The 13816-nt window shown below is 36.9% G+C and overlaps 1 protein-coding gene and 1 pseudogene across 1 annotated transcript in view; both read left to right on the plus strand.

Annotated features, from left to right (window-relative positions):
• RP1 (RP1 axonemal microtubule associated) overlaps positions 1-13816 on the plus strand; it is a 342341-nt gene that overhangs the window by 159241 nt on the left and 169284 nt on the right. The window contains exons 13-15 of the mRNA XM_054561625.2: positions 4854-4957; positions 6879-7055; positions 11737-11949. Of these exons, the coding sequence (XP_054417600.2) occupies positions 4854-4957; positions 6879-7055; positions 11737-11949 (494 nt within the window). The remainder of the gene's footprint in view (positions 1-4853; positions 4958-6878; positions 7056-11736; positions 11950-13816) is intronic.
• LOC112134677 (ribosomal protein uL30-like) lies at positions 1739-2493 on the plus strand (annotated as a pseudogene).

The raw sequence follows: 13816 nt of genomic DNA on the forward strand, positions 1-13816 counted from the left end.
TTAGTAATGAGTAACTTACTGAATAGTTAGAGGTAAAGGTTTATATACCAACTTCACAACAAAAAAGGGAGCGTGTTTAGGACTTCAATGGGAAAGTATGGAATGTTCTATTGGACTTCCCATAATGTGGGGGTCAATGGCACCTGTATTTTCAGGAAGGCGGTGAGTACAGCTGTAGTTCCTGGAGTATCTGCCTAAGTGTAGATAATGTTTCTTTCTGTTGCTGCTGATTGCTCAGATGTTTTCAGCTTAATTTTAATACCTTCCTTCACATGGTGGTGCTCTCTCTCTTATTATTTTCCTCCAAACTACGCTCCATGGAATACCAGAGGTCCACCAAGGTATTTTAAAGTTCTTTAAAAATGGTGTATTTTTCCTCTATTGAAAAGTTTTAAATCCTGAAGATCTCATTTATCACACTGACTTGATTATAATTTTACTGGAAAATATTGTTTCTATATATTTTTTCATTAAAACTCACTAAATGAAGCTTCCAGATTCAAAGACATTCCGTATTGTGTTGCGATTCTTAAAATAGGGACCCTTAATTTTTTTTTCTCAGCAGAAATAACTCATTTATTCAACAAATATTTATAAAACACTTAACTGTTGATGAGATAGTCTTAGGCATGGGACTAACAGCAATGACAGTAAGATAAATAGCCATCTCTTTATAGAACTTGTAGTTAATATTCTTGATAAACTTTAAAATAAATAAATTTTTATAACAAAATATATAAATTTTTATTATTTTAATTATTGAGTTCTTACTGAAAAAGGTAAAATAATACCTTTATAGTTTTATGAATTTAGATTCTGGTATTTATGAAATCATTAGAACAATAAGAAAATTAAATTAAACCATGAAAATTATTCTTAGAACATTTTCAGGAACACCTTTAGTTTTCAGATTCTTTCATTGTTAGCTCATTAGTTTGCACAATTAATGAATCATCTGAACAAGTCATTTGAGAATTCTTGCCTTGATTTTATTGATGAGGAAATTGACATAGAGAAGCACAGTGCTTTGTCTAAGGTTATCTAATGAGTTATGTCAGACTCAAGGTCAGAATTCCTAGTTCTGGTTTCTTTCCTTATTTCAATAACACCCTGACCCCCAGGATTATCTGTATCAGAATTCCTAGTTCTTGTTTCTTTCCTTATTTCAATAACACACTAACCCCCAGGATTATCTGTAAGTGCTTGTCAACATGGTTTAATTTTATGACATCCTAATTCTTAAACATTAAGATGCATTTTATTATGTAGACAAAAATAAATTAGAAATTAATTAGACAGGAAGATTTCCATTTGGAGTGGTCTATTTAACTAATCTGTGTCTTTCATTTTTAGTAATATGACTTTAAATGAATATAAAATCATATAAATATATAGTAAAATCCTTTTAAAAATTGAAATTCTGTAGTTAACCTCCACATCAGACCTTATTCTTAACTAAAAGTGTTTGCCTGTGTGGCTAACTGGAATAGAATTATAAAGGTAGAATTAATTTATTGCATTTACCAATGCTAGATGAATATACACATATAATAAAGCAGGTAATTAAATAATTCCATGCTAAAAATTGGGATTTGGGACTGTAAATTACCCAATGACTACCACAATCCTCCTTCATTTGGTATATATTGACTAAGCTCAAAATTTTTAGTTAATACAAAATGGGCTGTGCGCACAATAGTAAGAAATGAAGGATTGGTTCATTTTAGAAAATCTAACTTTGTGCAACACTAGAAAGATGGCGGAGCAAGAGCAAAGAAAAAATCCTTTTTGTTCCAGAAAGTCTCCTGAAAAAGAGGAAAGCTTATCAAGCCCTCAAAGCCACCCAGGCAAAGCAGGCACTTTTGGCAAAGAAGGAGCAGAGGAAAGGAAAAGGGCTCAGGTTTAAGTGACTGGAATCATTCCTACATGATTCCTGGCAGCAGAAATGTGACAAAGTATGTCTCAGATGACCAGAAGTGAAACCTCATGCCTTAGAATTGCCAGATAAACATTCCTTGGCCTTTGTTGTACGCATCAAAAGGATTGATGGCGTGATTTTACTGGTGCAGAGAACCACTTCAAGACGCCGCCTAAAGAAAATGTTTAGTGGTGTCTTAGTAGAAGTCATCCCCCAGAACCTAAAAATGCTGCATATAGTGGAACCTTATGTGACTGGGGATTTCCAAATCTGAAATCTGTCTGGGAACTCATTTTGAAACGTGGACAAACCAAGGTCAAGAATAAGATCATTCTTCTGACAGACAACACAGTGATTTAGGAGCACCTGGGGAAGTTTGGCATCATTTCCTTGGAAGACCTCATTCATGAAATTGCCTTCCCAGGGAAGCATTTCCAAGAGATCTCATGGTCCTTGCACCCTTTCCACCTCTCAGTGGCCCGTCATGCTACCAAAAATAGAGTGGGCTTCCTCAAGGAGATGGGCACACCTGGCTATCGGGGTGAACGCATCAATCAGCTCATCTGGTAGCTGAACTAGACCTAGGTGCCAAACAGCAGTACATTTTTATCAATGAAGTGGAAGCATGTGTTTTTGGTTTTTTTTTGAGAATTTTTATCAAGTATCTTCAGAGAAGATTATTTTGTGCGTTATCTTCAAAAACTGGAAAGGAAGCGTCAAAAAAAAAAGACAGTACCTGGCCGGGCATGAAGGCTCATGCCTGTAATCCCAGAACTTTGTTAGGCTGAGGCGGGTGGATCACCTGAGGTCGAGAGTTTGAGACCAGCCTGACCAACATGGAGAAACCCCATCTCTACGAAAAATACAAAAATTAGTTGGGCATGGTGGCACATGCCTGTGATCCCAACTACTCGGGAGGCTGAAGCAGAAGAATCACTTGAACCTGGGAGGCGGATGTTGCAGTGAGCCAAGATTGTGCCATTGCACTCCAGCCTGGGCAACAAGAGCAAAACTCCATCTCAAAAAAAGAAAAGAAAGGACAGTAGCTTATGTTCATGGCAAGCACTTCTCATCACAGTCCAGTTCCAAGGAAAAAATTCCAGCATTTTCTCAAGGCTACAGAAACCAAAACAGCATGGTACTGGTACCAAAACAGATATGTAGACCAATGGAACAGAACAGAGCCCTCAGAAATAACACCACACATCTACAACCAACTGATTTTTCACAAACTTGACAAAAACAAGCAATGGGGAGAGGATTCCCTATTTAATAAATGGTGCTGGGAAAACTGGCTAGCCATATGTAGAAAGCCGAAACTTGATCCCTTCCTTACACCTTATACAAAAATTAACTCAAGTTGGATTAAAGACTTAAACGTAAGACCTAAAACCATAAAAACCCTAGAAGAAAACCTAGGCAATACCATTCAGGACATAAGCATGGAAAAAGACTTCATGACTAAAACACCAAAAACAAGGGCAACAAAAGAAAAAACTGACAAATGGGATCTAATTCAGCTAAAGAGCTTCTGCACAGCAAAAGAAACTATCATCAGAGTGAACAGGCAACCTACAGAATGGGAGAATTTTTTTGCAATCTACCCATCTGACAAAGGGCTAATATCCAGAATCTACAAAGAACTTAAACAGATTTACAAGAAAAAAACGACCCCATCAAAAAATGGGCAAAGGATGTGAACAGACACTTCTCAAAAGAAGACATTTATGCAGCCAACAAACTTATGAAAAGATGCTCATCATCACTGGTCATCAGAGAAATGCAAATCAAAACCACAATGAGATACCACCTCCAGCCAGTTAGAATGGCGATCATTAAAATGTCAGTAAACAACAGATACTGGAGAGGATGTGGAGAAATAGGAACACTTTTACACTGTTGGTGGGAGTGTAAATTAGTTCAACCATTGTGGAAGACAGTGTGGCGATTCCTCAAGGATCTAGAACTAGAAATACCATTTGACCCAGCAATCCCATTCCTGGGTATATACCCAAAGGATTATAGATTACTCTGCTATAAAGACACATGCACACGTGTGTTTATTGCAGCACTGTTCACAATAGCAAAGTCTTGGAACCAACACAAATGTCCATCAATGATAGACTTGATAAAGAAAATGTGGCATGTATACACCATAGAATACTCTGCAGCCATAAAAAAGGATGAGTTCATGTCCTTTACAGGGATATGGATGAAACTGGAAACCATCATTCTCAGCAAAGTAACACAAGAAGAGAAAACCAAACACCACAGCATGTTCTCACTCATAAGTGGGAGTTGAACAATGAGAACACATGGACATAGGGAGGGGAACATCACACGTCAAGGCCTGCTGGGGGTTGGGGTCCTGGGGGAGGGATAGCATTAGGAGAAATACCTAATGTAAATGATGAGTTGATGGGTGCAGCAAACCAACATGGCACATGTATACCTATGTTAGAAACCTGCACGTTGTGCACATATACCCCAGAACTTAAAGTATAATAAAATAAAAGAAAGTTTAACTTTGTTATCATGAAATCATTTTGTAAATATTATATAATATACATTACATGTTATATATTTAATGTATTTAATATATTAGTATATTGTATTTGTATATAGATATAGCTGTGTATATATGTACATACTCAAATACATACAACACACAGACTAGGAAATGAAATAGGTCATGGATCAAGAAATCACCAGTTTTTAAAATCATTTTATTCATATACATATAGATGAGAAAAGTGCATACATTGTACTATGAATTTTCACAAACTGAACATACTATGGAGAGGCATTTTACCTTTGACTGAAAAGATTTAATTGAGAAGTTTAAAATATATTATTAAGAGATTTCAGTATATATTGAATAAAAAAAGTTTTAAAAGCAAAAATTGCTTTCTAATACTTTAAAAATGTTTTCCAGGTGTCTTTGATGTTATTTTCAACAAAAGAAATATATGCATTTTCCAAAGTCATGAGATGAGGCATCTTTCTCTTGCTCTTGACAATGGCATTGTCACTGGAATGGTGTGTAGTAAATTTTCTTTTTGCCACATATCAATAGTTTTATGTCTGTATATATTTTTTGTATAAGATACATTTATAAGATTACCATTTCCTTTTGGCTTGTACTAGCACTTTTTTCATTCTGTTTTGTTTCACTAATTGTTGAGATTGTGATGCATAAGTGGTTCTAAATTTCAGCAATTGGAATTTAGACAAGAAAAAGTAGACCAATTCTCTAATAACATTCAAAATTTTAATGAGCTTTCAAAAGGAGACTGACTTCTCAATGGCCCTTTTAGGGACCATATTGTTGGGGAAAAGCAATAATTTTTTATAATTATACCTTGTGTTGCTTAGTTTAGATTTGAAAAGTAGCATTTAATATAATGCCTGCATGTTATTTATTTTTAAAAAGAATACAATATAGGATAACTTTAATGCACTGTTTTAAGTGCTTAATGTGTATTACAATATTTCATTCTTAAATCTACTAGATGAGATAATCCATTATTATTTGTATTTAACAGAAGAGCAACATGAAAAATAAAAGGATTAAGTGAGTTGCACAGAGTCACAAGCTAGTAAGTGTGGAAGCAGGAATTTAATATAGGCAGTCTGACACTAACACTTATGCTACAGCTTCCTCATATAATGCTATACAATAATTGCTTTTTTTTTGAGACAAGGTCTTGCTCTGTTACCCAGGCTAGAGGGCAGTTGGCATGATCAGAACTCACTGCAGCCTCGAATTCCTGGGCTCCAGCATTCTTCCTGCCTCAGCCTCCCAAAATACTGGCATTACAGGCTGATTTCAACTCATGGGATGTTATTTAACTTTAGGGAAAATAATACTTATCGAAAAAAACCCACCTTGTGTAATTTGTATGCCTGAAATTCTGACTAAGTGATCAATCAGTCAGATTTTTCCATGAAGCCTTTTCTTCTCTGCTCTGGACTTGGTAAGGTACCCTACGCTGTAGTTCATAGCACATTCTGATCAGCATGGAGCCTGGTCATAGTAAATGCTTAAGAAATATGAATATGGATATGGAATCTACTCCATTGAATTAAGAGTTGAAGAAATATCTCATTACTATATTTTTCTAAAATCAAATTAAGGCTACCTTAAAGCCCTTATTCCACTAGGTTGCACTAGGTTGGTGGGAGATTTCATTTTAGTTACTATGGGACTCATCTTGTTTCACAGAAGATTTCACTTGGTATGGGTGGCCTCAGAATATCTGGTGACAGCTGTCATAGCTTTGAACCACACTGGTTACTGAGATGTACTCATCTGGTGTCAGATGGTTTCTTGCAGATCAATACCTCTGCCGCCTCCCTGCCATACTTGGGCAATGGAACTTTGCTGAAGTTGATAGACTTAGTGTTTTGGATCTAGCCATTCAAGAGGCACCAATGACTTTTCCTCTTCATGCCCTACTGCCTCCCTGGGAAACTAGAGGGAGATGGGGTGGGACCTAAAATGCTGTCCTGAACAATAGTCGTGTCTCAACGTTAGCATAACCTTCTCAATTTGTTTAGTTTTTGAAAGCAAAATTTAAGAATGAGATAAAATTTCTATCGATTTCAGTTTTTAGTGCCAAATACTCTTAACTTAGGAAGACACAAATGAGAAAATGAAAAAAAAAGATAAGATACATATTAGCATCTTATTAAATTATCCTGCCAATAAAGTTATTTTTCCAACATTCTTCCATGGATTCTGAGAATTCAAGAGAGGAAGTCATTGGATCAAGTCATTGGAATTAAGTCTAGGGAATAAAACCTATTGAATTTCAATAGGTTATAAAATCATGAGATTTTATAAATAGTACAAAGTTTCCATAAAATGAAGTAGACACCTGTATATGTATATAATGTGATTACATTAAATTTTTTTTTCTCTTGCTAATTTAGAGGGTTTTTTTGTTTTTCCTTTTAGGTTAGTGGTGAAGCCACCACTGAGCTGCGAGTGCTTTATCAGCCTAACCGCTGTGCACTTCTTGAGTCGGCACTGGTTCCTGGTCACACAGTTGTTTTTGATCGTCATGGCAAAATAGCTGATGCATCATCAGCAGGCTATGCAAACCTTTCAAAAGAATTTGTGATTTTTGTCAAGGTAAAATGGGGAAAGTTATTAAAGTTTATATTGCTAAATCCCAACTTTCTTTTGCCCTATTGAGGAAAAGTCTTAAAATTGAGTCATAATGCAGTAATCAAATCACTTCCCACTAGGTGGCATTGGTGCCTATTTCCATTCTGTTTGCCAGACTTTGAAAGGCAATAGAGATGACAGCTTTAGTAGCAATGACACTCTGAGGGGATTAATATCCTGTATGTAATTGAAGTTGGAGATTAAACTATGGATGTGGGAATTCTTAATAAAAAGTTAGAGAACCCTGCATTTGGGAGTCAAATGTATATATTGAACTTTTCTAACAATTAGAATTCATACTCTTTGAGTGTTGTATACATTTGATACTTTCATAATGCTTATTCTTTTATCTTTATGTGTTTGTGAATCTATCTTAAAATGATATTATATAAATATAATAGCAATTATTTGTGAGATTTCCCATTTTGTTCCAGGCATTTATTGAGAATTTCACCACACGATGAGACTAAATTTAATCATCACAAAAACACTGACAAATACTATCTGTATTTGAAAGGCAAAGGAAAAGATTTTCAGTGAAAATAATTATCTTAACTAGTATAGCATAGTTATTAAATCAGTATTCAGCTAAAGTCTACTTATATTTAAAACCTCAAAGATACTGTAGGTTCGTTTCTAGACCATTGCAATAAAGCAGATTTCTCAATAGAGCTAGTCACACAAATTCCTGAGTTTTCCAGTGCCTGTAAAAGTTATGTTTACTACACTGTAGTCTATTAAGTGTACAACAGCATTATGTCTAAAAAATGTACATACCTTAATTTAAAAATATTTTGTGCTAAAAAATGTTAACGATCATCTGAGCCTTCAGCAAGTTGTAATCTTTTTGCTGTAGCGGGGGTCTTGCCTTGATGCTGACAGCTGCTGATGAATCAGGGTGGTGGTTGCTGCAGGTTGGGGTGGCTGTGGTAGTTTCTTAAAATAAGACAACAATGAAGTTTGCCACAGTGATTGACTCATTCTTTCATGAAAGATTTCTCTATAGCATGCAATGTTGATAGCATTTTATCCATAGTAGAACTTTTCAAAATTAGTATAAATCCTCTCAAACTGCTGCTGCTTTATCTACTGAGTTTATTTAATAGTCTGAATTATTTGTTGTCATTTTAACAATGTTCACAGTATCTTCATCAGGAGTTTACTCTGTCTTAACAAATTACATTCTTTGCTTGCTATTTCTACCACATCTGCAGTTATTTCCTCCTCCAAAGTTTTGAACCACTCAAAATCATTCATGAGGTTTCAAATCAAATTCTTTCAAACTCTTGTTAATGTTGATATTTTGACCTCCTATCCCCATGAATCATAATTGTTCTTAATGGCATCTAGAATGGTGAATCTTCTCCAAAAGGTAGTCAGTGTACTTTGCCCAGAGCCATCAGTGAAATCACTGTCTATGGCAGCTATAGTATTAGGAAATGTATTTCTTAAATAATAAGGCTTGAAAGTTGAAATTACTTCTTGATCCATAGGCTACAGAATGGATATTGTGTTAGCAGGCATGAAAATAACATTAATCTCCTTGTACATGTCCATCAGAGCTCTTGGGTGACCAGGTACATTGTCAATGAATAGTTATATTTTGAATTGTTTTTTTTCTGAGCAGTAGGTCTCAACAGTGGGCTGAAAATACTCAGTAAACGATGCTATAAATAGATATGCTGTCCTTCAGGCTTTATTTTTCCATTTCTAGAGCACAGGTAGAGTAGATTTAGTATAATTCCAAAGGGCCCTAGGGTTTTTGGAATGGTAAATGGGCACTGGCTTCAACTGAAAGTCACCAACTGCATTAGCCCTTAACAAGAGAGTCAGCTTATCCTTTGAAGCTTTGAAGCCAGGCAATGAATTCTCCTCTCTAGCTATGAAAGTCATACATGGCATCTTCTTCTAATAGAAGCCTGTTTTATTTACACTGAAAATCTGTTGATAATCTCATCAATTATCTTAACTGGATCTTCTGGGTAACTTGCTACAGCTTCTGCATCAGTACTTGCTGCTTTACCTTGCACTGTTATGTTACGAAGATGGCTTCTTTCCTTAAACTTCATCAACCAACCTCTGCTAGCGTCAACCTTTTCTCCTGCAGTTTCCTCACCTCTCTCAGCCTTCATAGAGTTGTAGAGAGTTAGGGCCTTGCTCTTGGGGTTAGGCTTTGGCTAAGGGAATATTGTGGTTGGTTTTTGTCTTATATCTAGGCCACTAAAACTTTCCCCATATCAGCAATAAGGCTGTTTAGGTTTCTTATTATTCATGTATTCACTGGACTAGCATTTCTGATCTGCTTCAAGAACTTTTCCTTTGCATTCACAACATGGCTACCTTACACAAGGGGCCTAGCTTTAGATCTGTCACAGCTTTTGACAGATCTTCCTCACTAAGCTCAATCATTTCTAGCTTTTGATTTAAAGCAGGAGATATGTGACTCTTCCTTTCATTCGAACACTTAGAGGCCATTATAGGGTTATTGATTAGCCTAATTTCAATATTGTTGTGTCTGAGGGAATAGGGAGGCAAGAGAGAGAGATAGGGGAATGGCTGGTTAGTGGAGCCATTCAGAACACACACAGTATTTGTTGATTAAGTTCACTGTCTTATATGAGCATAGTTTATGCCCCCCTAAAATAATTACAATAGTTAACATCAAAGATCACTGATCACAGATCACCATAACAGATATAATAATAATGAAAAGCTTGAAATATTATGATAATTACCAAAATGTGTCACAGAGACATGAAGTGAACACATGCTGTTGGAAAAATGGCACTGATAGACTTGCTTGATGTAGGGTTCTCACAAACCTTCAATTTAAAAAAAATTATCTGTGAAGCAAATAAAGTGAAGCACAATTAAGTGAAGTGCAAATAAACAAGGTATGTCTGTACTTACTCTATAATAAACACTTTCTAACATTACTATTTCTCCCAAAACAACATAATTTTAACTCATACATCTCATGTTATTTAGCTTAAGGTTAAACTTAAGGTTAATGGTTTCATAATACTCAAATGTAAGTATTACATGTATACACACACACACGTATATGTCTTTTTTGTTGTTGAACATTTAATCTCTCTCTTTTCCCACTTCTGCATATGATACTGTAATATATACTTTGACATATGCCTTTGACCACATCATTTATTATTTTCTTAGCTTAGAAAATTAAAAATTGAACTTAAGGGTTAGAATGTGAAACTTTTAAGGCTCTGGGAACATACTGCCGAATTTATTTCTTCAGATGTCCCAATTTTTACTCCTGTGAAAGTTAAGCCAACTATAAATTTAGGGGGAACAGTCTATAATACTATCCTCACTTCTGACATCAACCACAGAGTTTGGGGGATGCTGAGACCACTATGAAGGCTTGATAATTCACCGGAAGAACTCACAGAACCCATTGAAAATTGTTACACTCAAAGTTACAGTTTATTATAGAGAAAGGATACAGATTAAAATTGGCTAAGCAAAGAGACACATAAGGCAGAGTCTAGGAAAAGCACCAAACATGGAATGTGCACTGGTTCTTTCCCCATGGAGTCAAGGCAGAGGTACTTTCTCAGCACTGGTGTGTGACAGTATGCATGGAGTATTGCCAGCCAAGGAAGCTTCCCGAGCCTTGGTATTCAGAGTCTTTATTGGGCTTCCATCCTGTAGGGAGTCCATGTGGCTGGTCTCAGTCTCCAGCCTCTGAGGAGGTCACTTGACAGTTTCTGACTCAAAGCCCCCTACCCTGAGTCACATTATTACTATCTGGCTGGCTCAAGGTCTGCAGGCAAACAACGACACTCCTATCAGGCATGACACTCCAAGGGTAAAGAGAGATTACCACTCAGAAGCTGAGGCGAAGGTCAGACTTCTCCGGGTAGTTAAATTCTTAGTACCCAACTAGTTTCAGCATTGTAGGAAAACACCCATCTCACTGACCTCAGTGTTGTTGAGTGTGGTCCTTAAGGAGAAGGACTTTGACAATTTTCTAGAAGAATAGATATCCAATTTTAGCTTTTTTTTTTTTTATCACTAGCATGGATTACTTTTCCTTATGTTTAGTCACCATTTGTATTTTATCTTTTGTGATTTGTGTATTTATCTATTATCAGTTTTACTGTGTTAGTGTATTTCTAATTAACTCTCAAGAGTCTTTTATATCTTCCTCTTAAATTAATGATTACATAGGATTTTCTTAAATATATCTTATTTGTATTTGATATCTTTTTACATTCATTCCTATATGCATACATTTAAATATCCATAGAGGGTATTCCATAATTCAGTTACTCTTATAGCATACTTTTTATTGTGCTTTATATTAATATTAACATTATTTGTTTAAGGTGATAGTAAATTCCTTAAGAGAAATATTTGTGATTTGTATCTTTTAAAAATCTCTGTAGCATCTCATGCTGGCATTTATACTATCAACAAATGATAACTGAAGTAAACCAATCTCCTTTTGTTTACTTTTGCATAGCAGTTACATTGTTTACTTCTTTTGCTCATTTTCAGCCACCAAGCTTCCTGGTCACTATGACTTCAGTAAGAGAATTGCCTCTATAGTTGTCTCCTTCTAGCAAAACACGAGCCTGTTATTGACTGCCTTTCTGTTCTGTTTGTTGCTCTGAAGGGGGTGTTCCTCAACAGTGCTGTGGTTCTGCTTGCTACAAGCCTGTGTCAGGCCCTGTGTCTCCAGCCTGATGGAAGCTGCTCTGGAGTGGGAAGCCAGTCTGAAAAATCCTACTGGAAAGTGCATAAAATCAGCTCTGGGATTTGCATGTTTGAAAGTGTGAAAAATGCACAAATGTATCTAAGAATCAAGGATGGCCGATGCGATGGAACAGTAAGCATCTGCTCTTGTTTCTCTCAGCAAATGTTTGAGACATTTGCCAGTTGTAGACATGAGAATAGCACTTTCTGAGTGGGTTTTGGAAATTGAATGTTACATGTGGTGGTCTCCCTTGACTGGTATTTTTAATAAGTGAGGAGAGCAGCCACATGCCTGGTATGATAAGAGAGGAATCCTGACCCTCTAGTTAGCGCCTCTGAAATGTAATGTATGTACAAATCACCTGAGAATTGTGTTAGGAAGCAGATTCTGATTCAGGAAGGCTGGCTTGGGACCTGAGTGTTTACGTTTCTAACAAGCTCTCAGCTGTGGCTGCTGATGCTGGTCCATGAATGATGCTTTGAGAACCAAGGTTCTAGAAAGGCCAGCTCAATAGTGTTTTCTTACTGCTCCTTTTGGTGCCTGAATTTCCACCACTGGAAACCCTGTACTTGACTAAGGAAGCTATTTTAAATTCTAAATATTAGGGGTTTTTCTTTTTGTATTTTTATTTTTAGAGACAGAGTCTCACTCTGTCACCCAGGCTGGAGTGCAGTCGTGCAATCTCGGCTCACAGCAACTCAGGTGATCCTCCTGCCTCAGTCTCCTGAGTAGCTGTGACTATAGGCGCATGCCACCATGCCCTGATGATTTTTGTACTTTTTGTAGAGAGAGGGTCTCGCCATGTTGCTCAGGCTGGTCTCCAATGCCTAGGCTCAAGAGATCCACTGCCTTGGCCTCCCAGAGTGCTGGAATTATAGGCCTAAGACACTGCCCAGACAGGGGTTTTTCTTTAACACCTTGAGCCTTAGGAGGGGATGTGGAAGACAACTAACGTAACAGTTTATATATATTCATAATTCTTTTGTGGGGTGAGGAACAAGTAAGATTGCACATTTAACCTTCCTGTTAATGCTCTCCATCTATTATTGTTTAAAATAGTTTAGTTTAAATTAGATCTTCTGGATAAATTCTGAGGTCCCTCCTCTCCCTTCTTACCAGTCATGATGTCTAGCTATAAGTGACAACTTGCATGAGCTTCTTGGGGTATGAGGAGGGAGGACTTTGACCTTTCATGGTTCCCAGGGTCCCTGTCAGTGCTGCAGACTGGTGAGTTTGTGTCAGGTGAGCTGCACTGATGCTCACAATGCAAAGGCGAAGCACATGCACATACACAGGTGTAGTTAATATCCCTGATCTACCCACAAGTGCATAATGAAGTAGATTTTATCACCATTTCACAGAAGAGGAAGCCAAGCTTAAGAGCCAAATTGTCATGCTTGTAGTCTTTACACTGGTAAGTGGACTAATTGGGATAAAAATGGGTAACATTATTAGTATGACTAGACTAGTTAGAAGTACAATTTCATCTAACGTTCAGTCATCCCCTAGGACAGAGTGTCCTAGGAGGAACATCAGTAAGTAGCCTTCCTATCCTCAACATTCACAAGTTATACAAGCGTTTCCCTTCTGGGGCTTGTAGGAGTGTTCAGAACCATGAGATAATGTGTTACTATGTAATACATGCTTTTGTGTTTGTGTTTGGAAGTTGCTGGGCAGAGTTTCTAGAGGCACAGGTAAGTGTCACTCCAAAGTGGGAAATGGGTCAACATTGGAAATGTTTATCTTCTCCAGGTAGTAACCAAAGGGATAGCTCAGTGGTTGCTCACTTTCTATTTAGCTGCCTCATACTGTAGCTGAATGGTGATTTCTTTTTTTTTTTTCTTTTTTGAGACGGAGTCTCACTCTGTTGCCTAGACTAGAGTGCAGTGGCGCAATCTCGGCTCACTGCAAGCTCCGCCTCCTGGGTTCATGCCGTTCTCCTGCTTCAACCTCCCGAGTAGGGACTACAGGTGCCCGCCACCATGCCCAGCTAATTTTT

This window comes from Pongo abelii, chromosome 7 (genome assembly GCF_028885655.2).
Source record: "Pongo abelii isolate AG06213 chromosome 7, NHGRI_mPonAbe1-v2.0_pri, whole genome shotgun sequence".
Classification (NCBI taxonomy): domain Eukaryota; kingdom Metazoa; phylum Chordata; class Mammalia; order Primates; family Hominidae; genus Pongo; species Pongo abelii.